Below are 24,969 nucleotides of genomic sequence, written 5' to 3' on the forward strand. Positions count from 1 at the left end.
AAGACAGCTGAGTAATTTGCAGGCTTGTTAGCGTGGTGTTTCTTTATTGCCCTGGAAAAACTTGTCATCTTGCTTTTCTCAGAGACAGGAAATTCAGGTCAAATAGGAGCAATTTTATATTTGAAGAGCTCCAAATTATTAAGCAACTGACAGCGCTGGGCATGAAGGAGGACTTGTGGTGCTGTGTGCCCCCAGAGCTCTGCCTTGTTTCAGTGCCAGGGCTGCTGGTATGGGCACATTGTATTAGCAAGCATTAGAAGCCATGGTCTCCTTCTTGGCTGATGTTTGGTTGAGCTCACTTTGTGTGAGGTGTGGAGCTATTTTTCAAGGCATCTGCCATAAATTGTGTCAGCTTAAGTTGTTAACCGAAGTAACCCTTTCTTAATCTTGCATATTAAAACCTGTGAACTCCTCTTTTATTCCTGGCGGAGTTAAATTGTTAAGTACTTGTGGGCGTTCTGTTTAGCTGTGAAGGGTCAGCCATATGGTGTTGCATCTGCTTGCACTTCAGAAAGGGGACTAATGCTTCATGTGTTTGGTTCTTTTGCTTTACATGTTACCATTTAATGCCATGGGAAAATAGGGCTTCCCATGCTAAGCTCGGTTCATCGTCGATACAGCAATCTACGTTAATTATCTTAAGACTTTAAAAATAATGTTAATTAAAGATTCGCTTTTTTAATGTCTTAGTATCACTTTGAAGATCATAATGTTTCAGCAGCAGTATTTACACTGGGATTAACAGCAGTCCAATCCTAAAACTAAAAATAGATTGGCCTTTAATAAAAATAATCAGCCGTCCACATTGTTGAATTACTTTACCATTTTGTGCCCTTTGAAGTGTATGCTGACTGAATTTCTTGGCACTAATTCCTTTCCTGTGATAAATAGCATGTTCTAATATTGAGTATTGGGATTACAACTTTATTCCTGTAAGGCCATGTGAGTTCATTACACGCAGCCATTTCTTAACGGGTGATCTCCGTGGACATGTAATTCCTTGGGTAACGTGATAATCAAATATCCCTTGCTTATCCCATTAACATGGGGGAAAACTCAGTGTGCTGGTGCCAGATGATTGCAGAGCTACTCTGCTCTTCCTAGGCTCTCATCAGCAGTTTGTCCCAAGGAGTACATTGTCTGATGGTGGATCTTCTCAAGGTCTGTCCCCTGGGTAACACAACAAGCAGCCTCCAACTGTGTTTAAATTAACAGCAAGTTGCTGTGGATCTCTTGCAATTCAAAGTTTTGAAAGGAGAAAGTTTGATTTGTGTAGTTTTTAACATATTTCAAACAGATAAGCCTGTTAAATAAGTCCATGTTGCTGCTTTTTATTTGGAACCATAGATGGGTACGTAGAGCTAATCAGCTTTAAAAGGAAGTAAGCTGATTCTTTTTATAAGGAATACATCCGCACAGCTCTTTGTTCTGTTAGCTCAGATAGCAGCTGGTAGCATTAGGTGTTTCAGTGCTTACATTCTCAGATTCTTCATTTATCTGTTTTCAGGTTAATTCCTCATTTCCACATTAAACCTTGTGTTCATCTCGATCTCAAAGGCTTCTCCCCTGACCCTTCCAGCTGTACCACCTATGGACTCGTTAATTTTGCTAGCAGAGGCAGTGACAGCACTTCACCCATTTGCTCATTTGCTCCTGGAATGCCCCGGTCCCCTTTGTGGAATTACAGCTTGCATTGTGTTTTGCTGAGCTCCTGAGTCCATTTGTCTCATGCGCCCTTTCACAAGCCCTGACACCCAGCTTAGGGCCTATTCACTTTTTGTTTCAGAAATAATGAGCAAACGTTTGCTTTAGAAGGTTGAGAAGGAATAAAACACCTTGTTCTTCTGGCTGAGATGTCCTTTCCTGATGTTAATTTTGTCCTAGATCTCAAGAGAATATGTTGGAAAATAGATTGAAAAAGCTGTCTGTGTCTTTGAGTGTGCAGCTGGAGAGGGGGGAGTTCTGCAAACGGGAGGAGACAAAATGCACTGGGAATAGTGCATTTGCTGCAGCAACCAAAAGGACCGGTGTGAAGATCTGTGCAAAACTGCAGTTGTTGAAAATATGCCAAAATACTTATATTTGCAGGACTCATGTAATGTAGTGGTGGTTCTTTTCAGCTGTATCTCAGTTGTGAAATGGCCAGGCTGTTAGTACAGAGATCTATCATCTTTGCTTACCTACCTATTATTTATCACGTCTTGAATTAAAATTTGTCTTGAATTAAAACCCAGAGAAAGCTTAGTAAAATCAGCTCTGCTTTGTGTTCCACATTTCACTGGTACTGACTGTTCCTTCTTGTCCCTAGGATTGACAGGAGACCAGCGCACGTACCACGGGAAGGAGAATGTGGACTCCAGGCATAATCGAGGGAGAGGAGGGGAGACGACCCGCTTCCACACCGTCAATGTGGCACAGCCTGTCCGATTTAGCAGTAAGTTGCAGCCTGGGAAATCTGGCCCATCTTTTTGTTAATTAGTTTAACAACTCAGACTAATTTTTCTTAAAAGAAAATTAATAGGTTTTCTCTTGCATAGAAATTTGACCAATTTTAGTTCATGTTCAGTACTTTTGAAGGGTTTTGTACATTTCATTTATATATATGCTGTTATGATGCATGGTTCATACAGCAGACTGGTAGATGCAGAATACTCGGCTTCCTCTGTAGTTTGGTTTTTGTGCAACAGGAAGCCAAAATCAATTGCTTTTGATTGAAGTCATTTTGGCGATATTTTTAGATAAACTAAATGCATCTCAGATGTTGTGAGTTTCATAACCTTTTTAGGAGGAATAGTATCCTTGAGGAAGAGAGGAACTTGAGGAAATTCTTCACTTGCATCTCTGAAGAGAAGGTCTGTCAAGGAAGAGTGTGGTGCCTGAATAGATTTCTCTGTCTAACTTCTATGTATCAGTTGGGAATCTTCCAAAACAACACTCCAATAACATCTTGCCCTCTTTCGTGCATCACTGCTAGCGTTGCTGTCTGCATCTTGGTACTGGCCTTATCTAAATACTTAGAAATATTTTGCGACTGTCATCCTGGCTAATGAGAGCTCATAGCAACTGATGTCTCCGAATCTCTTCAGGCTCCAAATATCCTAAGTCTTTCTTGCTGCTTTCTCTTATTTTGTTCTCTTTGTGTTCCATGGATCATCCAGTGATTTGGGAGTGAGAAAGCATTGATTAGCTTTGGAGGAATGGGTGGAGCAGGCTAAGAAGGGAACAGGCAGAGAAGAAGGCATGGCAGGATTCTGGAGAAGTCAAAAAGTAAAAACTCATCTCTGTGTTGATGTTTTTTAGGATGGGGGAAGGAGAGGAGAAGCTTTTTAAAATAGGTATTTTGATATGTTGTGGATTCCAGTAGCTAACTTGTTAGTCACATCTGTGGAGAACAATAAAGCAATTTAGAAACTGATACAGCAATATCTGAAACTTTCTGCAGTTTGATTGATATTGCATTCAGTTCCATCCCAGTGGCATGAGCAGTAGATCTTAATCCCACTGCTTCTTAAATAGAAATGGAGACTGAGGAAGGACACTTAAAGGGATTCAAATCTAAATGTGTGTCATGATTTGATGATGAAGATCACTGTTTCTGAAGGGAGTCCTTAAGCTTGCAATAAACATGAAACAGTTTGTGAATTTAAAGTACCTTACTTAGGTGTCATGCAATATTAATACTGCAAATGCAAGTACTAATATCATATTTCATGTCTGTTTTAAATTTCATCAGCTTGCTTCTGTGATTTTATTAGTTAACCATCACCTCCAAGAATGCCAGCTATAAAAGCCTATGGGTTTTGCTTGCATATTCCCTTGTGAGGGAATTGAGAGAAATCAGAGGCAGCAGTTCATAGCATCACTTTCTTGATTTGCAAAGACCCACTTTGCAGTGACAGTTTTCCAAGGCAAACAACCATTGCCCCAGAACCCCCATCATCTTCAGTGGTAGACTGAGCTGGATTAGGTGAATTCTACTGAGACTGTTCCTTAAAAGAAGGCTGAAAACTTCAAGGCAACCTGGGCTTGTTGCTAAACCACCTAATAGAAAGATGCAGTCATCAAGTTAGCTACTTCGGGCTTATGCTTCCTGCTCCTTGCTGCTTGTTTTGACTCGGATTGATCAAACTGATTGGATTTGTAAAGCTGTTCAGGGAAAAGCTTCCTTAGTAGACCATAAATCTTAATTAAAGAATTTAAAGGCTGTGGCTGTGCAATGAAACATCACTAGGAATTTTTCAGTCCATTTATGAGAAATACCTATATGAAAAGCATTAGTAAAGGAAGTCTCCCATGATCTGTAGTGCGTGCATCTCCTACTGGTGAGGTAAAGTATGGGCAGTATGTTGGGTAAACACATGCAACTGATTACACATTGTATTGTCATAAACTGATTAGGATGTATTACCTTGAAGATCCTAATTTGGGGGGAATGCTTTCCCTTCTATTCTTCATGTTTCCTAGGGAAGTGCCCAACAGGGTGGCATCACTACGAGGGCACAGCCAGCTGTTACAGAGTCTATTTAAATGGGGAGAACTACTGGGACGCCGTGCAGACATGTCAGCGGGTGAACGGATCCCTTGCCACCTTCACTGCAGACCAGGAGCTAAGGTTTATCCTGGCACAGGAGTGGGACTTGGAAGAAAAGACATTTGTCAGGAAGGACCAACGTAGGTGAGTGTGAAGAAGGGAGCAGAGAACTCACGTGAGAATGGTTTCTGTGGGGTATAATTACTGGTAGTTAGGTTTGTCTAGCAAATCTAATGGTAGCACTGATTTCAGGTTAATAACCCTGCAAGAGCATGCTGAGAGGTGGCAGTGGACATCTCCGGGTTTTGTGTTTTAAATAGCATTAGTAAATTAATAGGCTACAATTCACCATAGTCTTTTTTCAGGCTGTCTCAGCACCTTATTAGTAATCTTGAACTACCACAGGGAAGATGAATTTTACATTGATTTACTGCTGCACTGCATTGTACAGAAATAATAATTCTTTAAAGTTTTCAACACAGTTTTTGTTTTTATTAAGTATCCATATTTCTGACAAAGACTACAGGTTTGAGTTGAGAATGGCATAAAATGGCATAAAATGCCGTTCTGAGTTGTAAGGACCGTGCTTTGGTGACTTGGGATATTTTATGCTGTTATTTCACAGCAAACCATTTACTTATATATATTTTTGCTTGTGAGCGTTTTTGGGTTCAAAATACTGCAGTGCTGTCATAACGACAGAATAACATGTTGCTTATGCATGGAAATTGAAGGCATCATAAACTATTTGTGAACATGGAAAACTATCACATGCCTTTATTCAGTGTTATCTCTTTGCAAACTTATCAGCTCAGATTTTAAGGAAAAGATCATCAGGATGTTTTCCAAGTTATTTTTTAATTATGAAGGTATCATTAGGTTCTGTGCAGTGTTTTTTAATTTCTCAGTATGTTTTTTGGCTCGTATCTTTAGAATAGAATTTAATTTTTTTGTAGGTTCTGGGTTGGATATCAATATGTGATCACCAACCGAAATCACTCTCTAGAAGGTCACTGGGAAGTAGCTTACAAAGGTAGGCCTCTACAATTATTACTGAGCTGAATGGTTAATGGGAGCTATCTTAAAACATGGATATTTTCTACAGGAACAAAGTAATTTCTTTCACTGATGGCGTTAAAGTGCTGCAGGGGAACTGCTTTGCTTTACAGTAAGAAACAGAAGTGTTTAATACTGGCTGAGCTTTTTCAGTTGCAAAAGAAGCAGTCCCCTCTGCTGCAAAGGGAAATATGTTTTTATACCTTTTATTTTTAATTAATTCAGTTAAGTGATTAGTTTATCTCATTGTCGTTATATGAACTCCTGTGTGCAGAACTGAATGTCCAATTGCTGTGCTGGTATAAGTCCTGGAAAATGGAAAGTGAAAAAACAGTATTTGAAGCATCGGCATTGAGAACTCCATTTGAAGACTGATCAGAGTAGTTTTCTTCTCATATATAACTTCTGCTAATTGAAAATCTGCAATAATAACTGTCTGTTATGTATGGGTACATAATTATGAGCAGAATTCTGGAAAGCTGTTGGATGTTGAAAAATACTACTTTTGATGCATGAGGAGTGGCTGAACCCTGCATAGCTCTCCATTGATGATGCCATTTCACTGTTCTGCTGTGCACAAAAGTATTGATTTCTTTTGTCATTTACCTAAAAGGATTTGATTGCATATTCAGAGGAAACTGCTCCTTCTCGTGCAGGCAGGAACGTTTTTGTTAGTTCCTTCAAGAAAAGCACATAAAGATGCCTCTCAACATCAGAGGGATGGCAAGGGGAGGTTCCAGCTTTTTCTCTAAAGGGTTAGTGATTCCTAGTCTGGGCAAAACTGCTTATACAGGTCGGCTTTGCCTATGAACTCCTAGGAAAAAAACTGCTTCTCTTCAAAAGGACCTTCCTTTGCTCTTCAGAACGTTGACTGCACTGCCATCTACTGACAGAGTGTTTATGACCAGGGGGACACTACAGAAAATCACGATATAAGTTGTATTTAACTTGATGCATTATATAAATTTAAACCTTCTCAGTGTCATTTAGTCATTTATATACTAAAATAATACCTATATGAAGTAAAGCACATATTAGTGTTCAGTAGCTTCTGAAAGGTTTTACTTATGTTCCTTTTATTTGGACCTTTAGTAAGGCAGTGAATTCCTAGTATCTGTTTCAAAAGCGATTTAGGGTTCCGCAGCTTGAAAATTTTAATCCAGTCTTGGGAAATAGAGAACTTAAACCCCCCAGAAATAATGGAGGAGCCTAATTGCATTAAAAGTCATCTGGCTAAATGTTGGAAAAGACCATCACATGACATAACTGCCTAATTGAACAACTGCAGGAGCTGAAGTCAATGTTTAAGCACATGGGTTTGGAAAGGAGGCTTCTGAAGACCTATCACATAGACTAATGCTCATGATTGTATCTCCACAACTTTGAATACCAATTAGATTTAGCAGTAAGTAACCAGTTAATGTAACAGTAAGACACTGGTCAGAAGCCAAATTTTTAAAGTTGTACAGTGCCCTTACAACATTTCTCATGCCCTGGTGTGGGAGAAATAACTTCATGCTAAATCCCCGCTCTTTTGAACACATCACAGTGCAGTCTTTTAACAGTTGCATGAGTTGGAAGGACTAGACAGCACATACCTCCGTGCAGCAGCATCACAGCTGTGTTCTTTGTTTAGCTCTGTTCAGCCCTGCACTCTGAATGAGCAGCATGTGTTATGGGTACAAGGTTGGTGTGGGTTCTTGCTCCACAAGCATTTGTGCAAACCTTTAGGTGTACTGGTCCCTGCTCAGTTTCCCCTTAGAAGATCCAAACTGGCAGGCAAACACCATGAGAATTTGGAGGGATGCATTAGTAGAGATAACAGAATATCACTCCTACCACTGAATAATGGCAAAATTGCATGGCTCTTTGAAAACAGCAGCCTCTTCTGTGTGAGTCACCCCTTCCTTCCCCACTCTTTGCCTTCCCCCAGAGGAGTGCTGCTAATGGAAGCTAAAGCTGAGGACATTAGCCCTGTCAAGTGTTGGTGTGCATGATATGAGTGACATTACAAAGCTTTTCTGAAGCTTTGCTTACCCCCAGGCTGCTTATACCAATGCATCTTGTTCTAGGCTCTTCGGAAGTATTTTTACCCCCTGACCCTATCTTTGGTACGGCTATGTCTGAAAATGAAAACGTTCTTTGTGCCCAGCTTCAGTGTTTCCATTTTCCTACCCTTCGGCACCATGGTTTACACAGCTGGTATGCTGAAAACTGCTATGAGAAATCGTCATTCCTCTGCAAAAGGAGTAAGTTGTTTTTTGTTCAGTGTTAACTGTCTTGTGTGCTTAAATACGCATATAACAAATGTGGAGAAATCTCTTTGTTATCTTTTCTGGCTTTTGCCCAGTAAATTAAAAAGGAGGAAAAAAAAAAAAAGTAAGATTTTACTTTAAATAGGGGCATCATAATGGGTGATTGTCAGCCATGGTGTAGTTTTTCATTAAAAAGTTACTGATAAGCAGCTAGGATATGGGTTTGTTTTATTAGTAGATATCGCTCTTAAATTATCAGCATCACCTAAAAATGAATAAACACGTAATTATGGTTTTATTTTTTAATAAGGCAACTTCAGTTGCTTCAGGCCATAGGATCCCAGGGCAGTCTGTGTTGCTTCTCTCTGGTTTTGGTACCTCTGTCTGTGGAGGAATGGACAGTGGGCTAAAGCCCACTCGCTGCCTTGCTGTGCAGGGATGATGATGCAGCTAAGGCAGGGGAGTTAATTTTGCTTGGCTCCCTTTTTAGGCCTGATCTGTTGAGTGTCCTGCAGATTTGGTCCAGAGAAGATTCAGCTGATTTAGGTACCAGGAGGCTGGGAGGGAGTTGCAGGAGACATGACATTGAAGCTTGTCCTTCTCAGACTGCTTGCTTTTCTCTGTGTCCTAAAGAGGACACCTGAAGGCGTGTCAATTCCATTAACATTCACTTTGTCAATTTTGAGCAGTAAATCATCCCCGCACATCTCCAGACAATCCATTTATCTTCCCCACTCTTTCAAAAGTTGTTTTAATGCCAAAGTTTGGCTTTTAACTGATGATCTGCTTGCATTTACAAGTCATGTTTTGTAATAGATCAAGCTGGACCTCTGGCAGGCTCACAGACACTTGGGTATTGATGTGCGTTTCTTTTCTAGGCCAGACATGTGTTGTTGTGGGTATTGATGTGCATTTCTGTTCTAGGCCAGACGTGTGTTGATATCAAGGACAACATTGTTGACGAAGGCTACTATTTCACTCCAAAAGGGGATGATCCCTGCTTGAGCTGCACATGTCATAATGGTGAACCAGAAATGTGTGTGGCTGCTTTGTGTGAGCGGCCGCAGGGATGTCAGCAGTATCGCAAAGATCCTAAAGAGTGCTGCAAATTCACATGTTTAGACCCAGGTAAGGCTTCGCTGTGGTTTTATCAAGTGAAATTCCTGCTCATCTTGGTTGCCTTTGGGTATAGCTTGAAATTATGCATCCTTCCAATGCCTCCACAGTACTGGGTGCCATCCCCATCTGATGAAAAATCCCAAATCATAGGATATGAAAAACTTCACTCTCTTGCTAGAAAATAATTAGTCATCCTTGATACTTATTTCAGGAGGAGCTCGTCTTCTCCATGGAGGTTGACAGTAGTATGGATTTCTAGTGGAGCTTCTCGGTTGTTCAAGATATTTAGCTGTCATGAAAGGAAAAGACCTTTCTTTTGGGTATTAATTGTCCTTTTCCAGACACAACTATTTATACATGTGGAAGTTTGAATGCAGGGTTCACATAGGCAACATAGTCTATAAATAATGTTAATCATGAGGACATGCAACCTTACTTATTGGATTTGGCATCTCACTGCAGCTTCTTGTTCTGGATCAGTAAAGTCTTAGGAAGGCTGCTTTGTCAGTTGCCCTTTGGGGGTGTAGGTTTTGGGGTGTTACTTTTGTGAAAAGGAACTTGCAAAAAGGAATTGATCTTATTTACTACTTACTGTGAAGGTAGTCAGACCTTGGAATGGATTGGTTGTGGAGTCATCACGTGGGGGGGCATTCAAAGTCCTAATGGACACAGTCATGAGCAGCCTGCTCCAACTCAGGCTGCTTGAGCAGGAGCTTGGGAAGGATAATTCCCAGAGACCCCTTCCAACCTCAGCCGCTATCATTTCCGGGTCCTTTTCTTATCTGAGTCCGTTAATAAACTGTTGTTCATATCCTTCCATCGTGGAAAACACAGGTCAGGTCTTCCCATCACAAACCTCTGTTTCAATCATTACAAAAAAGGAGTGCTTATTGGCATCCAAATTCACATTTGTTCTTGTCTTTGTCTAATCTGCACAAGTTGATGATAAAAGGCCAGCTGGCCCCTCCTTGCTGTCATTTACATCCATTCTGAAGGCTGAGTTTAACAGGTGTTCCTAACTAGTGTTCCAAGTTGGTTGAGGAAAGAGTGGGGAAAAAACACTAGTCCTCCTCCTACTCTTATCAGCAGAATTAAGATTGTCTTCACTTTTTTTCTCTGTCCTCAGGATCAGTGTCAGCAAAGCATCAGGATAAGATGACCTGGGATAACCTCATGCCGTGTTCTTTAATCTCTGCTTGTGCTTTGGGTCCTAATTATTTCATGAATACTGATTTAAAGAGTGTATTTTGCCACATCCTTTCTGATCCCTAAGTTCTTCCTATGCTGATGCTAAATAAGACTGTTTCATTATGCTCTGCTGTTGGGTTTTTTGTTGGTTTATTTTTTTTTTAGTAACTCCATTTTTGAGAGCAGCATCATCAAGCAGTTCTCTGACTTCCTCCATAATAAACTTACTTCAACTAATGATAAAGACTGGAATTTTGAAATTAAGCATTCCAGTTTTCTTTCTCAGTGTTTATAAAGGACTATTCCAGCTGACAAAAATTAATGAATTACTTTCTTTAGTCAGCATGTATGTGTCTTTGTCCAGTTCTTACATATATCTTCCCTAAGCTTTGTTACAAAGGAAAGAAAGCTGTTTTACTAATCAACAGTAAGTGAATTATTCACCCAAGGAGAGACTGGGGGGAAATAAATCTTGCTGTTGAGTTGGCAGGTAATCAGCTCTTGTTGTGTGAGTGGGTGAGTGACGATTACAAGTGGATAAAGAATGTTATTCAAGTACTTGGTAGTAGGGGAATATTTCAGTGGTAGGAGTAAGCTGAGTAATCCCAGCTGTACTATCTTGAAAGATGCTTCTCATTTAGTTGGAGAGAAATAGTGCAGGAAAATCTTGTGTGTACTAATGCTGAAATTGAAGTCCATTGCCTCTTCTTGGATGTGAGGCTCTTGTTTGTACAAACCTGGAACTTTCACTTGTGAATCAGTATTAAAAGAAGCAAAGTATTTGCAGGAACTGCTGGTGCAGAAGCTTCTCTAGGACTAAACTGGTACAGTTACTGGATGCTGCTGCTGTCCTGAGTGTGAGACAGCCTTCATGCAATAATCTATTTCTGTGTATGTAGGTTGAAAATCTCAGTGATGACTTGTCTTGTTCTCTGTGAACTGGGTCTTGTCTCTACTTTTATTTTAATCTAGGACTTCATCTGACATTAGCTTATCCAGCCAAACAGGTTGAGGGGTAGGAGCTGTCAGAGGCTGTGAGCAGTATAGAAGAGGCCTGGACTCCCCTGAAGGTGCAGGATTTGCAGTTTCAGTTGGCTTGAAGAGGCAGTGCCAGGCTTTGTAGCCAAAAAACTGCATCACGCTTCACTGCATGTATGTTTTACCAAAGTCATTTTATGTAAGGCAGCTGTTGGAACTAACTTCTGGTGATCACAAGGTCAGCATTGCCATGTAATGGAGGAGGATCAGCTTCAGGTCTGTGCTGTTCAGGGTGGTGTGTTGATTGGTTGCTGCTGGTGTGTGATGGCATCACCTGAAGCCCTGACAGTGGGAGCTGCTAAAAAATTCTACATGTAGAGGTTTCTGTGTGGCGCAGCCAGGTCTGAGAGAGTGTTGTGTTGGTGTTTCACATGTCGTGTGCTATTAAGTGAGATACCAGGGGCCAAGAATGTGTCAGGTGATAAATAACAAACTATTAAACCTTGTACTTCTAACAGTGTGTAAATATGGTGGATTTTTCTATTGCTAGCGTTTGTAACAAATCAGTATTTACAGGTTTTGTGAGGGTTTTGGTGTTCTTCTTTAAACAATCTTTGGTAGAGCTTTGCTGCTGTAGGTAGAAAGAGAAGTATTGTAGAGAGAGCTCCTGCAGCTGTGCTGGATGCAAGGAAGGAAGGGGACTGGGACCTGGCCCTGCAGTGACGGGACAGAGCTCATCCCTGCTGCAGGTCCTGTTCCTGTATAATCCCAGTGGCTGGGTGTGCAGCTGCTGAGCCACATCCAGCCTTGTTGTGCTCCTCATTCTGAGCTCCTTAGCAGGAAACTGTGCCTAGAGCCCAGTGCAGTCATTTTTGTCTATTGTCTTTGTGTAGAGTGCTTGTGTACTTGAGGGCTACTTGAATGTGATTAGTTGAACTGTAAAATCTCTCCCATGCCTGGCAGTTAGAGATCAGTGATAGTTTGCTATCAGCAGCTTTTGCAGTGTGAAATTGTGTAGTGAGGGTATAAGTTTGTGGATCTGTTTTGTGTCCTGTCACTTGTTTTGTGTGATTTTAGGACAGTATCTAATTCCTGTTCATTTTAATCTCTTGAGTTTCTGAAAGATTGCTTTCGTGTTGATTCATCTGCTGAAGGTATTTTTAGTTCCTATCATTTAATTTTGATAAGCATGCTACCTACAGCAAATGCAATTTGAATGACTACATCTTGGTGATAATGAAAATGTTCAGAGATCTTGTTTGATGAAAGACAGAAGTTTAAGTGCTCTGAAGCAATGTAGAAGTGCAGTGTAGTTGTGCCAGTTCTCGGGCCTTTCCCCTGACTTCCAGGGTTGCTGTTTTCTTTAGTACAAGACCATCAGCCACACCATGGGGACAAGGTGATGCACAAAGCACTGTTGATCTCTTGGTTTTTCCTTTTTCAGATATTTGAAGCCTTCAGCATTTTGTTGAGTAATGTATTTAGATGTAGATAATAAATCACCTAATGATTCATCTTTTTTTTTTTTCCCATTTTTGAGGTGTGGAGAAGTGTTAAATCAGGCTAATGAATCTCTGCTCTGCATTGCTCTCTGTTACTGACAAAAAGAACATCAAGAAGAATGAGTCCTGAACATAAGTCACAGTCTTTTTTTTGCATATTTTATGTAACAGATGGGAACAGTCTGTTTGACTCAATGGCTGGTGGAATGCGCCTGATAGTGAGCTGCATCTCATCCTTCCTCATCCTCTCTCTGCTGCTCTTCATGGTCCACCGGTTGCGCCAGAGGCGGAGAGAGCGCATAGAGTCTTTGATTGGAGCAAATTGTAAGTGCCCTGTGTTGGTAACGGGCCTTGGTCTGTATGTGTGCATAGTGGGAAGTTGCTTCAGCATGAAAAGACTGGAGGAGATAGAAGTCAGTGTGGAGAAAATCAGTGGAAGTCTGGTTATAAATACTGGCCAACACAGTACCCAAATGAATGGAGCTGTTTACTGGCTGCCTGAGTGCATCGTGGCTTGTACAGTTTTTTACTACTCCTCATTTAAAGAAAAAGCAATGCTTACATTGCACCCAGTGGTTACTATTAAGCTTATATGTGGAAATGAGAAATGTCGTGGTCTGGCTTGTCTTTGCCTGCATGTGTGTGTCTTTGCAGGTTTTTCACATTGGAGTAACTTTTTAGCCAATAATGGAAGAATTTATATTCAATTAAATTCAGTTTATCTTCAGTTTAATTCAGTTTATATGCAGGCCAAATCTGAAGGATCTTCTGTGTGTGAACAATCTCTTTAATTAGAAGAGTTTAGATTCAGGTGTACCTGTGGTGCAGGACAGACAGGCTGGGAGCAGGTGGCCTTGGGCCTTGTAGTGCAGCTGCAGTGAGCTGACCCACATGGGTTATTTAGGCTTTCTAGGTCTTCAGGAGGCACGAGTTCCTTGGCTGTGAAAAATGGAAAAGGTGTTGATATGTCTTAACTTGAAAAAGAGAACACAGTTATCAACTCCTTTCTTTTTCTTCTCTTGAAATAGTGCACCACTTCAACTTGGGCCGCAGAATGCCTGGTTTTGATTATGGTCCAGATGGTTTTGGAACTGGCCTTACTCCACTACATCTTTCAGATGACGGGGAAGGTGGGGCATTTCACTTCCATGATCCACCACCACCCTATACTGCTTACAAGTATCCAGACATTCAGCATCCAGATGACCCACCTCCTCCATATGAGGCTTCTGTCAATCCAGACAGCATCCTTTGTTCCACTCCAGGTATGTGGGCAGTAACTTCTCTTTTCTTTTTAAGTTTTGGTTAGAGGGTAGGTGATTTTGTTTTTTCCCAATCTGTAATAATACATTTTAGTAATGGTGGTGGGAAAGTATCTTACAATACTGTGTCCTATTTCTACGATGGAAGAGATATGAGTTAAAAGCATCGTTCAGCTTCTTTGTTTGTTTTCCCTGGGAAATGTGGATCACCTAAGTTAGAAGTGGGATCCATGCTTCAAGCAGCATAGCTCTTAGATCTTACTAGTCTTAAATTCTTAAGTTGGTGGGTGATGTAGTTTCCATCACGCCGATACCTTCTCTGCTCTTTTGGAGATAGGTCTGTACAGACGGGTATGAGGAACAGAACAAATGCCGAGTACAGGAAATTTTGAACAAAATACATCCATCCTTTTCCCTACTCCCCACTCGCCCCCACCCACAGCCAAAAAAAAAAAAGACCAAAAATACCACTTTTTAATGATTCACCCGCTGCTTTTCAGTTTTGCAGCTGTGATATTAGCATACTGGAGTCATTCCACTCTGGGATTTTATAGCAGCATATCTCAGGAGATCAGTTAGATACTCGCACTAATCAGTCTTATTTATATATCACTGCTTTATTTTCACGACATAATTCTCCTCCTTTGCAGTGTCATATCTGTGGGTTAACACAAAGCCGGGGAAAACTCAGAGCTTACAGAAACACAGAGAGTAAATGTATTTGGTGATGTGGAATGATACACTTCACCTTCTGATTCTGCTTTTCTTCTTCCTTTCCAGATGGAGTTCTGTCTCAGACTGTGCAAAGCGGTCCTCCGTCAATAGGAAACTGTGATGTATCCCCACAGCTCACAGAGGGGTCCCTTCCTCCCTCAGTTGGTCCTTCTCCAGTGGAGCTGGAAGACTCTGCTGACAGCAGCACCTTTCTTGTCCCTCCAGACACACCGCTAAATGAAAACACACCGGCAGAAACTCTTACAGGCAGCCGGCACAGCCACTGTTCTCTCAATACCATTGTATAAAGGAATCAGCTGACTGCCAGTCAGAAATAGTTTTAGCAACTGTTTGCACAGACAAACACTAATCCATGGTTGGAACTTCAGAAGGAATCTCCACTTTGTTTTTGAACACTGCTTTTATGTTCTAGGTTAGGATTGTGCCTCTCGTTTTTTGGCTGTTGTTATTTGTTCACTAATCGGTTTGTCCTGTAAATATGGATTGTATAACTACCCTTTGTTTGTTTTCTTTTTCCATTGGCTGAGGAAAAGAATGCAGAGAATTCCTTTGACTTCTAAGGAGAGGAAAAGTATGGGTAGAGGTTTTGTTTTGTTTTGTTTCTTAAACTGAGAGGAAATGAAATCTACGTCAGAAAAAGCTGCTTGGATTTGGCTGGATACCACTGGACCCAGGAAACAGACCATGGAAGCGGAGGGTGGGGGCTGTCATTGCTCAGTCGGGTGCTTTCTCTCTTGCTTCATTGCTACACTCGGAAAATACAGAGGAGGCTGAACGGCAGAGGAAGGGAACAGCAGGTTTCTGTTTTACAGAGCAGGAACATGGAGGAGCTAAAACTCATCCCACTGAGTGAGAGTTGCAGACCTTTGTGTGTTCTGATCAGCCTCACTGCTTCAGAACACCGCAGGGACTGGAGGATAAATGGTCTACGCCGTACACAACTTTACATTTTAATGGAAGAGTACTAAGAAAACCAGGATTTGCAATGACAATTACTTGTTGTTAGCTGCAAAGTCTCGTGTTGTCTGGTACATTTCTGGCCCATAAAGGAGATTTGGTCTGTATAATGCTGGTTTCCCTTCAGCAGAATCCTTGTGTACATCAGGTAGTACTTAGGGAAGAGACAGGGAGCAGGTAACTTTGAGTGATGTGCTCTGCCTTCACTGTATGAATCCCCTGTTCACTACAATCCCATAAACTACAAAGAAAAACACTTAATCTTTAACTCCATGAAGGTGAAGAGTGGCGCAAGACTGGCCTGGATAACAGACCATTGTTCTTGCTTTTCTTATTGCTTGCATTAATTGCTGTAATTAGCATGTAAGCGTGCTCCATCCCTTCCACTTCTTTCTTTACAGTTACTACAAATACCATTTAAAAACACTGATTGACATGCACTCTACATAATGTTTAATTCTAATTGGACACTTGTTTCTTACCCTAATCCTATAAATGCCAACCCTACTCTCCTCTTTCTTCCCTCCCACACCTCAAACTGTTTATCCAGGTCCCACGAGGGGTTATGATGTGGTTAGTGAAATCGATAAAGCAGTTTACTTCACTCTGATATCTGATCTTCAGTTTTCCCCTCAGGTTAACTCTTCCAGCTAATTTCTACATTGCAAAACGAGGTTAATTCACTCCCTCACTGAACCTGCAGTTGAGCACTGTTGGTTTTGACAGCGAGTGCAAAATCATCTGGACAGGTGATTTTAAATTGCAGTAGGATATCAGTGCACAAGTAATTTACCCTCCCATCCGTTCTGCTCTTGCCTCTGCCTCTCCTTGGCTTGCTGTAGCAGTCAGCAGATGAGATGAATTGTAAGGAACTTGTAAAGAATGCCCCTTGTGAGTGTTCTCCTATTACCTTATGAAGGGTCCAAGCCTAGAGGGGCAGGAAGTAAACACTGCACGGGGGTGTATATGTGAATTATTTTTCTAGTAATGATGAGAAATCGTACTTGTATGACAAATCCTAACCCACTGTTGTGGTTTCCCATTGCAGCTGACTTTTTCCCTATTGAATATGCTGCTACTTTCTATTCTGTGTCTTGCCTATAGGCTTATACTGTACTTGAGGATTGGTCTTGACAGTTCAAACTCCTTTTGCACAGAAAACTGTGTTACACGATGAGCTCCTATCCGGTGTCTCAACATTCGGACGCTTGCAGCCCCCCATCATTGGGAGAGCAAATGCCAGTTGCAGTGGATGTATGGCAGGAATCCTTCCTCCTGCTCCTGCATGGAATGGGAGGAGAGCTGCAGCCCGTGGGACCTGTAACCATCTCCTGTGAGTTCCAGTCCTGGTCTGATGAAGCAGATGGACGGCAGTAGTGAGAACCGTGCGTACAAACGATCGAGCATTTCTGAAGTATGAAAATAAAGCGGGTTTTGTGCGTTTTTGAGCACATTCATACGTTTTATACATTGTATGTACTGATTTTTCTTTAGTTTTATAGGTATGAGTGTGTGTGTGTGTGTTTCTGGATGGCCGTATCTCTGTATATATCCCCGCTGTTGTCGGTGTGCTTGGTGCTGCTCTCAGCAGAGCACTGGGCACAATCTGCTCCTGGGGTGATGCTCTACAGCTGGGTGCAAGGTCTGTGCTACTGCAGTCTGCTCCTGGGAACACTTTGTTAGCAATGCAAACTGGAAAGCTTCTAATTCCTTTCGGAGCTGGATGGGGGCATTCATCCTCCGTAGTATCCTAGCGCAATAACAAAAGGCCTTTTGAGCTTGGTTTAGGCTCTGAAGCTGTGTTCTGTGGTGGAGGTGGACAGATACCTTACCTCACACGTCTCATAACGCTGCGGGAATCTGTTCTGTGTTTGGTTTTTTTTTTATTTTACTTTTTATTCTGTGGTGAATTTCTTTGCAATAAACTGGTTCAATCCGTGACGTCACGGCGGCTCCTGGCTGTAGTTGTTCCAAATGTGGGTCTGCTTCATAGGAGCCTCAGAGTCATGTTCTGCCTGTAGTTCTCAGCCTTCCCTGCTTCTCTTTTGGCTCAGAAGCCACTTCTTTCTCTCTTTTTCATTAGATTGATGAGATCTTTGCCATTACCTTATGCTTTGATCTCCCACTGCTCACTTTCCAATGGTTTTTATCTCCTGGTGCATCCCAGATCTCCCTGTGGATAAGGTTCCACTCCCGTATCAGCATATGATGAGCAAAGGGCCCATCTCTCTGCATGTCCCTGGCTGCCATCAGCTCTGCCAGGTGCCGGGGCTTCATGTCCAGTTGTGGCCTCTGTCAGAGCCATTCCTCATCGTCCCCTCGTTGCTGAATACGGTGCTGCCATACTGAGCTCTTTGCTGCTCCTTCATGGTGGGCACAGCCGTGGTGCCATCTGTGTGACTGTGCTGCAGCCTCACAGCAGCTTGTTCTTGCACCAGGTGAGCGGTGGGATGCTGTAGCCGTAGGGAGGTGATGCTATGAGAGCAAAACTGCCCCTCAGATGTACAGAGCTTTGTGTGATGTTTGATTGCATCCCTTCTGAGCCTCAGGCTGTTCCTGTATCAGTGCTGGGATGCGGAGGGGGAGATGAAACAAAGTGGGTGAAGGGCTTCTCTGAAGGGCTCACCTCCAGGTGATACTCTGTAATACTGAGTAGAGCTGAGATGGGGTCCCGGAACCACTCAGTCCCTGCAATGTTCTTTTTGCTGCTTTTCTTTTAACTTCTTTCCCGGGATTGGCACTGAGCTCTCTTTATCGAGGTGCTGTGAGAAACGTTTCATCCCAATGCCAAACAAGTGGTGTTCTTTAAGCCGAAGGGGCTGTGTCGGCGTCTCTGCCTTTTTGGCATCGATGCGTTTATTCGGCCCCACGAAGTGAAATCCAGCGGCGATTCGGGGCAGCAGGGGGCAGGAGCGGACCGCGGAGCTGGGGCAGCCCGAGCCCGGCTCGTTGGGGATCTGCCTGGTCCCCTCCAGCACAAGGCGTGTGCGATGCTCTGACATGATGCTCTGTAGGATGCTGTGCAGGTTTAGCAGTGAGTGAACGCCCCTAGGCCGGGTATCTGTGCTCTCCCATGTGCTGCCAGCACCGGTCCTTGGGATCAGGGAGTTGCTGTGTGTGTCCCTGTGCTGGTGCCTTCATGGGCTCTCTGCATGAGGCTTCCTGCCTTCATTGCTGGGATGCAGCTCTGATTGCAGACACCGGGTTCTGTGTGGGGTCACAAGCCTGATTTACCTGGAGGAGTAAGGAGAGTTTACACCATAGCCCAGGGCTGTGCTCAGAGCCAGGAAGAGAGCGGGGGCTGCTGGCGAGGGGCCGGCTGTCCTGGCTGGAGCAGGGCTGAGCTCATGCTGCCCAGCTGCCCGAGCTCTGCTGGGGGCTGCAGGATGCGCTCACTGCTGAACGCCGGCCAGCACAAAACGTCACCGCGGTGCTGCTGGGCTCCTGGGCCCCAGCCCATGGGGACACAGCATGGAGCGAGCAAAGCTCCTGCACCTGGAGCTGTGCAGTGCTGCACTATGGGGCAGCGGAAGGCAAGTGCCTCGCACTGCCCGTATCACAGGCAGACAGAGCTCTCTGGGAGGCCGCAGGGCTCTGTGTGGCTCCTCTTGGTGCCCTGGCACAGCCACGATGCTGCACCCTCTGGCTGTGCCCGCACCCATGGGGATCAGTGTCTGGGTGCTGCAGCAGGAGCTCCTGGCGGCCCAACGCGCATCACTCAGGGCCACGCTCTGCTCCCAACACTGGCAGTGCCCCTCTGGGTGCCAGGCAGTGCCAGGGCTACATGCAGCTGCTGCCCACAGTGCTGCCTTTGTGTGGTACTGCTGTGCTCATTTGGACACTGGCTGCACCACAGACAAAGCCAGGACTGCCCAGGGTTTGCTCTGTTTGGGCTCCATCTCCCCACTTTCCTGCATGCCTACAGCCCTCGTGCACACATCCCTGTGTGAGCTGAGCTGTGCGGCTCCTTTCCCCTCCTCCAGTCCCATCCCAGTCCCCAGGTCCCCAGGCTGAGTTCCCAACTGGATTCACTTCCAGGAGCAGCTCCTGGCACTGCTGTGCATGGCGGGTCCTCCCAGCAGGGAGGCACAGTGCCCACGTCGGATCGATGGATGCAGCATCAGTAGCTATTTATATTTTTCAGCAAGGCTTTTTTTTTTACCCCTGTAATGACTCCTGCACCCCTGTGTGTGGCTGTGGGAGCTCCCAGTCCTGCCCAGCATGAAGACGGATGCGGCCCCTCTGCGAGGACGGTGCAGCTATGAGCACGCAGCAGCAGCAGCAATGGCAGCAGCAGGCTGGGAAGCACAGCACGGTGCCTTGAAGGTTTGTTCTGGTTCCTATAGAAACTAGAGGCTGCTCCCAGCGGGAGGGCAGCAGGGAGGGCTGGCAGTGGGTGACCGGCAGAGCAGGGAGATGTTGGGGTTCTGCCTGGAGCGTGAACCTCAGGGGCTGAACGTGCCCCAGGGAGCCCCCTGTCCATCCCAGCCCTGTGCATGCAGCACATGGTAGCGGTGCTGAGCTGCAGCGCCGTGGCCAAGATGCCGGTGGGATGCCCACTCTGTGCCCTGTGTGGTGCCGGGCTTTGCTCATCCTGGCAGCAGCTCCGAGTGCTGAGCCAGGTCAGTACCTGCGGGAGGAGAGGAGGAACGTGCCCCGTGGCCTCCTTTCTTCTGCTGCCTTCAGGCAAGCAGGGATATTTTGGGATGATGTGACAACGCCACCATCCCGCGCACTCACCCCCTTCCTACCTCCCCTCTGCAGGAGGAGATCTCTTCCATTGGGATAACGGCTGCCCTGCTCCATGCACTCGGGCTGTGCTGGGTATGGGTGCTGGGCTGGAGTGCTGCAGTTCCCCAAACCCACCCGGGCTGAAGGGTTGTGGGGATAAGGGGGTTCTTCCTGTGGGTTCCTGTGACTCTGCTCACTCCCAGCTCCTGCCCTGAGCCCCCAGGTCTGGGGCTGTTAGAGCTGTGCCAGAGGTGAGGATGTCACACGTGCACTTCTGATGGCCTTGCAGGAGCCTTCCATGGTCCCACTCAGGGCTGGCAGCACAGTGGGGATGCCGTGACCCACACCTTTAGTGATGGAGAGCAGCAGCACACTGCAGCCCCACAGAGCTCAGTGCAGCCCTGCACAACTCAGAGCAGCCCCGTGGTGCTGGGAACCCCCACTGCTGCCCGCTGCCCACACGTGCCAGCCCGGCCTGGCACAGCACACAGGGGCTGGCTGGGGGCCGGGCGCTCCCGCTCCCTCCTAGCAGGCGAGGAGTTAAAAACTCAGCCCTTGTGATGAATATTTAAAAGCACTGTTCAAGCTGGAGCCGAGGATTTCTCCAGGGCTGGCAGCGCTGCATCCCTCCCCAGCCCTGCCGCCCGCCTGGGCGCACTGCAGAGGAGGACGGGGCGTTGCAGCGGGGCTGCCAGCAATGGGGCTGCTGGGGCTGGGGGTAACTTTTATCACTTTGCCTCTTGTCATCCGAGCAGCTGAGGGAGGTGAGATGCGCTGCCTGTCTGCTGCACCGGCGTGGTTGGGGCTGCGGAGGGATGGGCACGGGGTGCAGGTGGCTGGGGGTGATGGAGTGGCACGGTGCTGGGTGGGGGTACGGCAGTGCCAGCACTGTGTTCCCTTTCCCACGTGTTGGGGGGAACGCATGTCTGTGGTGCTTGGGGCTCGGAGATGTGGTGCAGCCCAGGAGCTGTGTGTTCTGTGCCCTCCCCATGGGACACCCATGTCCTTGCTGTGCTGCTGGGCTCAGGGAGGTGTCAGCCCTGCTGGGAGGTGTGGATGGTCATTCAGGTGGCTGGGATTGAGGTTTCAGCCCCTCTGCCCCATGTACTTATAACCAGGGAAATGACGCTGAGGATGACACCTCAGAGCAAGTGGGGCTGGGGTGTACAGCACTGCTATAGATCAGTGTGCCCACCTTGCTCACATCAGGGATGCTCACAGTTGGGTGAGGGCAGCATTTTGTGGCTCTGAGGTTGTGCAAAAGGCTCCGTTCCCACTGGATGGGAAGGAAAGCCTGAAGTCACTGCCCTGGGACAGTCCCCGTTCCCAGCCCTGTGGCTGCAGCCTCACATAGCAGAGCAGTGAGGACCTGCACAGCCAGCAGTACAGGTGATGCACATAGTGCTGCCTGCGGCCTGTGGCTGGAACGAGAGCAGGGTCAGTGTGGAACCATCCCTGCGGGCAGGGAGTGATGGTGAGGCCGAGCTCCCACGGGGGGATCTGGGCGGGTTGGTGGGACACGAGTGGAGCTGCGTGGCCGTGGGCAGCAGCCACGCTCCCAGCACAGCACAGAGCGAGCTGTCCCTGCACTGACAGCAGCGAGGTGGGAGGGAAGCGGCTCCGCGTAGCGCTGCTCCGGGCGGTGTGGGCGCACCTCGGCCCACGGCCACACTGTGCTGTGCCGAGATCCGCAGTATTGGGGGGGCTCAGGGGGCTCTGCAGCCCCTGATTGCGGCTCTCTCCTGCAGGGCAGTGGTGCTACGACTCACAGGACCCGAAGTGCGGTGAGTGGGGACGGTCACAGCTCCGTTCAGTGCCTCCCTGCTGAGTGCCCGGGAGCGCTTTGGAAGCACACATATAATAGCTTGTAAGAGGTTAATTAAGGATCAGGGAGCATGTAATCAGCAGTTACAGCCCAATTGCTTTATGGCCCTCAGGAGTGTGTGCTCACTGTGCTGCAGGTCAGCTGTGTCCGGCAGCGCTCCGAGCATCGCAGCCCAGCACAGACCCGGCTCCAGCAGCAATTAAACCATGCTGGGGCTGGTGGAGGGCGGTTGGGGCAGCACAGAGCAGGCACGTGCCGAGGGCACCATCCCTTAATGAAGGCAGTGGGTAATGAGGAGCACACGGGGGGGGCTGTAGCTCCACAGGCTTCTAAGTAAAACCTTCCTGGAGTAGCGGGGAGAGAAGGGATGGAGGTGGGGCAGGGTCTGTGGTGGGTTCAGGGCTGCTCTTGGCTCTGTGTCCCCTCTGGGGTGGTGATGGTGGCACTGCAGGACCCCCATGGCTGTGCCCCCCGCAGGCCCCAACCACTGGAAGGAGCTGAAGGCCACGTGTGGCGGTGACAAGCAGTCTCCTGTTAACATCGAGCGGCGCTGGCTGCAGAGGGACAGCAGCCTCGGGGACATCGTCTTTGAGGGCTATGACCAGGCACCACCCGGCAAGTGGCGGCTGCTGAATGATGGGCACACAGGTGGGTGTTCTGCTGCAGCCAGGGCTCAGCTCTGCAGTGCTGCCCCACAGCCCCCAGCTCTGTCCCACTCCTATCATTGCAGTGATGCTGAGCTTGGAGAGTGAGCCTGGTGACGAGCACATTGCCATCAGTGGTGGGGGCCTCCCGGGCCGATACCGTGCACTGCAGCTGCACTTCCATTGGGGCAGCCCAACTAGGAATGGCTCTGAGCACACAGTGGATGGGCAGCAGCTCCCTATGGAGGTAGGCAAGAAACTCCTTAGCACCACTTTAGGCCCTTTGATTTCCCGTCCTGGTGTCGAGGCCAGGTGCCCATGTTGTGCCCTCCATACTTTTTCTTCAGCTGCATATTGTCCACATCAACACCAAGTACCGCACCCTGGGGGAGGCCAAGGGGCACCCAAGCGGGCTGGCTGTGTTGGGCTGCTTCTTCCAGGTTAGCTGCAAGTGCATGGGATGGGTGCTGCCATGCATTGGGTTTAGCTGAGCACAGCTGCAGGGCCCGCTCACTCTTTGCAGGTCTCAGAAGCCCCAAACTCCAACTACAACACCATCATTGGGGGACTGAGGAACATCTCCCACGCTGGTGAGGTGCCCTGGGGCTCTGGGTAGGAGGGGAGGGACCCTGGGGCACGCCAAGGGTGGGGGCTGAGTGCCCACGTCCTGCTGTGCAGGGCAGGCAGTGGACCTGGCCTCCACCTTCCGCCTTGGCACGCTGCTGCCGCACGTCGCACAGCTCTCCCGGTACTACCGCTACCAGGGCTCCCTGACCACCCCCGACTGCAGCGAGGCCGTCGTCTGGACCTTGTTTGAGGAGCCCGTGGGCATCAGCAGGGAGCAGGTAATGGGATTCCTCAGCCCCGCTGCTGTGGGATAGAAGGGCCCACGTGGCCAAAGCCGTGCTGTGAGCATCCCCATTAGCCGTGTGTTTTCTTGCGCCTTGCAGGCAAAGCAAAGGGGCCAGCTGTAGAAATGTGGGGATGGAGGCACCGAGAGGAGGGTGGGTGGGTGGCTGGATGGACACAGGGGTTGCGGAGTGGATCGGTGTGTGGATGTGGGGATGGATGAAGTTCGGATGTGGGGATGGATGAAGGCGGCACTAAGCGGTGCGTGCAGAGCCTTGTGCCGGCCGATAGGGGGAAACACGGGGCTCCTGCCCGGCAGTAGCTGTGTGTGTGTGCCCCGCTCCCACCCGCCCCTCTCCCCGCAGCTTCAGGCGTTTGTCAGCTCCGTGCACTTCCCGGCCTCGGGCGCTGCGCCCTTAAAGATGACCAACAACTTCCGACCGCCACAACCGCTCCACAGCCGCAAAGTCTTCTCGTCCCGAGATGCCACGACCAGCTCTGGGTGCCCCCGCTGCCCCCTCGCCCTCCTGCTCCTGCTGCCCCTGCTCGGACCCTTCTCGTCCTCCCCTTAGGGCTCGGGTTCCCCGCTGTCCCTCTGCGTAGCGATGGGGAGCTTCTGGTTTATGGGTGATGGTGAAAAGCAGCCGGGGCCGTCGGGTGGGTGAGGATGTGTCAGCGCTGCTGTGTGCTCGGCCATGGGGCTGTCAGGGCTGCAATAAAGGTGAGCTCCTGGCCCCGTGTGCGGCCCCTGGCTCCGTGTCTCTGTGCGGTGCCCTTGGCTGGTGTGTGGCCATGGGGAGCTGGGAGGGATGAGGCAGCACCGGGTGACACGTAGTGTGAACCCCGAGGAGACAAACCATGGCCCAGCGTGTCCTTGTGCTCAGCACACACACACACACACACACACACACACACAGACACGTTGCCTTCCCCAGCTCCATCTATGTGGACGTGGCACATCTCAGCCCTGTGCTGTGCTATCCTGGGGGCCCTTCCCCAGGAGCTAATTTTAGGCTGCAGCTGTGTCTGCACTGTATGGCCCCATGTCAGGGCACAGCGAGGGCAGAGCAGGAAATCCTCATTGATGGGCCCGATGTTGAGGTGCTCCCAGCCCCATCAGTTATGGAATAAGGGCACAGGGTCACGGTGTGACTGAGCAATCCCTGCTGTGAGGCAGCTTAGAGGTGTGGGTGATCCAGACGGTGTCTGTCAGTGGTTCCCATGCACACGCTGCAGACTGGAGCAGGGGCCCAGCCCACCATGTGCTGCCCTTTGTCCTGTCGCTGTGCACTGCTGTAAAGAGCCTGGCCCCATCCACTTGCCTTCTGCCCTTCAGT

General features: G+C 47.3%; 2 protein-coding genes across 3 annotated transcripts in view; both read left to right on the forward strand.

The window, feature by feature from the left end:
* DGCR2 (DiGeorge syndrome critical region gene 2) overlaps positions 1-17,529 on the forward strand; it is a 36,285-nt gene extending 18,756 nt beyond the window's left edge. The window contains exons 3-10 of one of the 2 annotated variants that reach the window (XM_015878274.2): positions 2,309-2,434; positions 4,456-4,675; positions 5,488-5,564; positions 7,660-7,836; positions 8,767-8,970; positions 12,801-12,953; positions 13,658-13,894; positions 14,672-17,529. In XM_015878274.2, coding sequence (XP_015733760.1) covers positions 2,309-2,434; positions 4,456-4,675; positions 5,488-5,564; positions 7,660-7,836; positions 8,767-8,970; positions 12,801-12,953; positions 13,658-13,894; positions 14,672-14,913 — 1,436 coding nt within the window. In that variant the 3' untranslated portion in view covers positions 14,914-17,529. The remainder of the gene's footprint in view (positions 1-2,308; positions 2,435-4,455; positions 4,676-5,487; positions 5,565-7,659; positions 7,837-8,766; positions 8,971-12,800; positions 12,954-13,657; positions 13,895-14,671) is intronic. The other variant, XM_015878275.2, reaches the window with a different exon arrangement.
* Positions 17,530-20,870: 3,341 nt separating this feature from the next.
* Positions 20,871-24,385, forward strand: LOC107321524 (carbonic anhydrase 15-like). The gene is made up of 8 exons (XM_015878515.2): positions 20,871-21,078; positions 22,063-22,098; positions 22,617-22,787; positions 22,870-23,030; positions 23,131-23,223; positions 23,307-23,373; positions 23,462-23,628; positions 23,998-24,385. The coding sequence occupies exons 1-8, from the start codon at positions 21,012-21,014 to the stop codon at positions 24,202-24,204; spliced, it is 969 nt and encodes a 322-aa protein (XP_015734001.1). The 5' UTR covers positions 20,871-21,011; the 3' UTR covers positions 24,205-24,385.
* The last annotated feature ends 584 nt before the right edge of the window (positions 24,386-24,969 follow it).

Source organism: Coturnix japonica, chromosome 15 (genome assembly GCF_001577835.2).
Source record: "Coturnix japonica isolate 7356 chromosome 15, Coturnix japonica 2.1, whole genome shotgun sequence".
In the NCBI taxonomy this organism is placed as follows: Eukaryota; Metazoa; Chordata; class Aves; order Galliformes; family Phasianidae; genus Coturnix; species Coturnix japonica.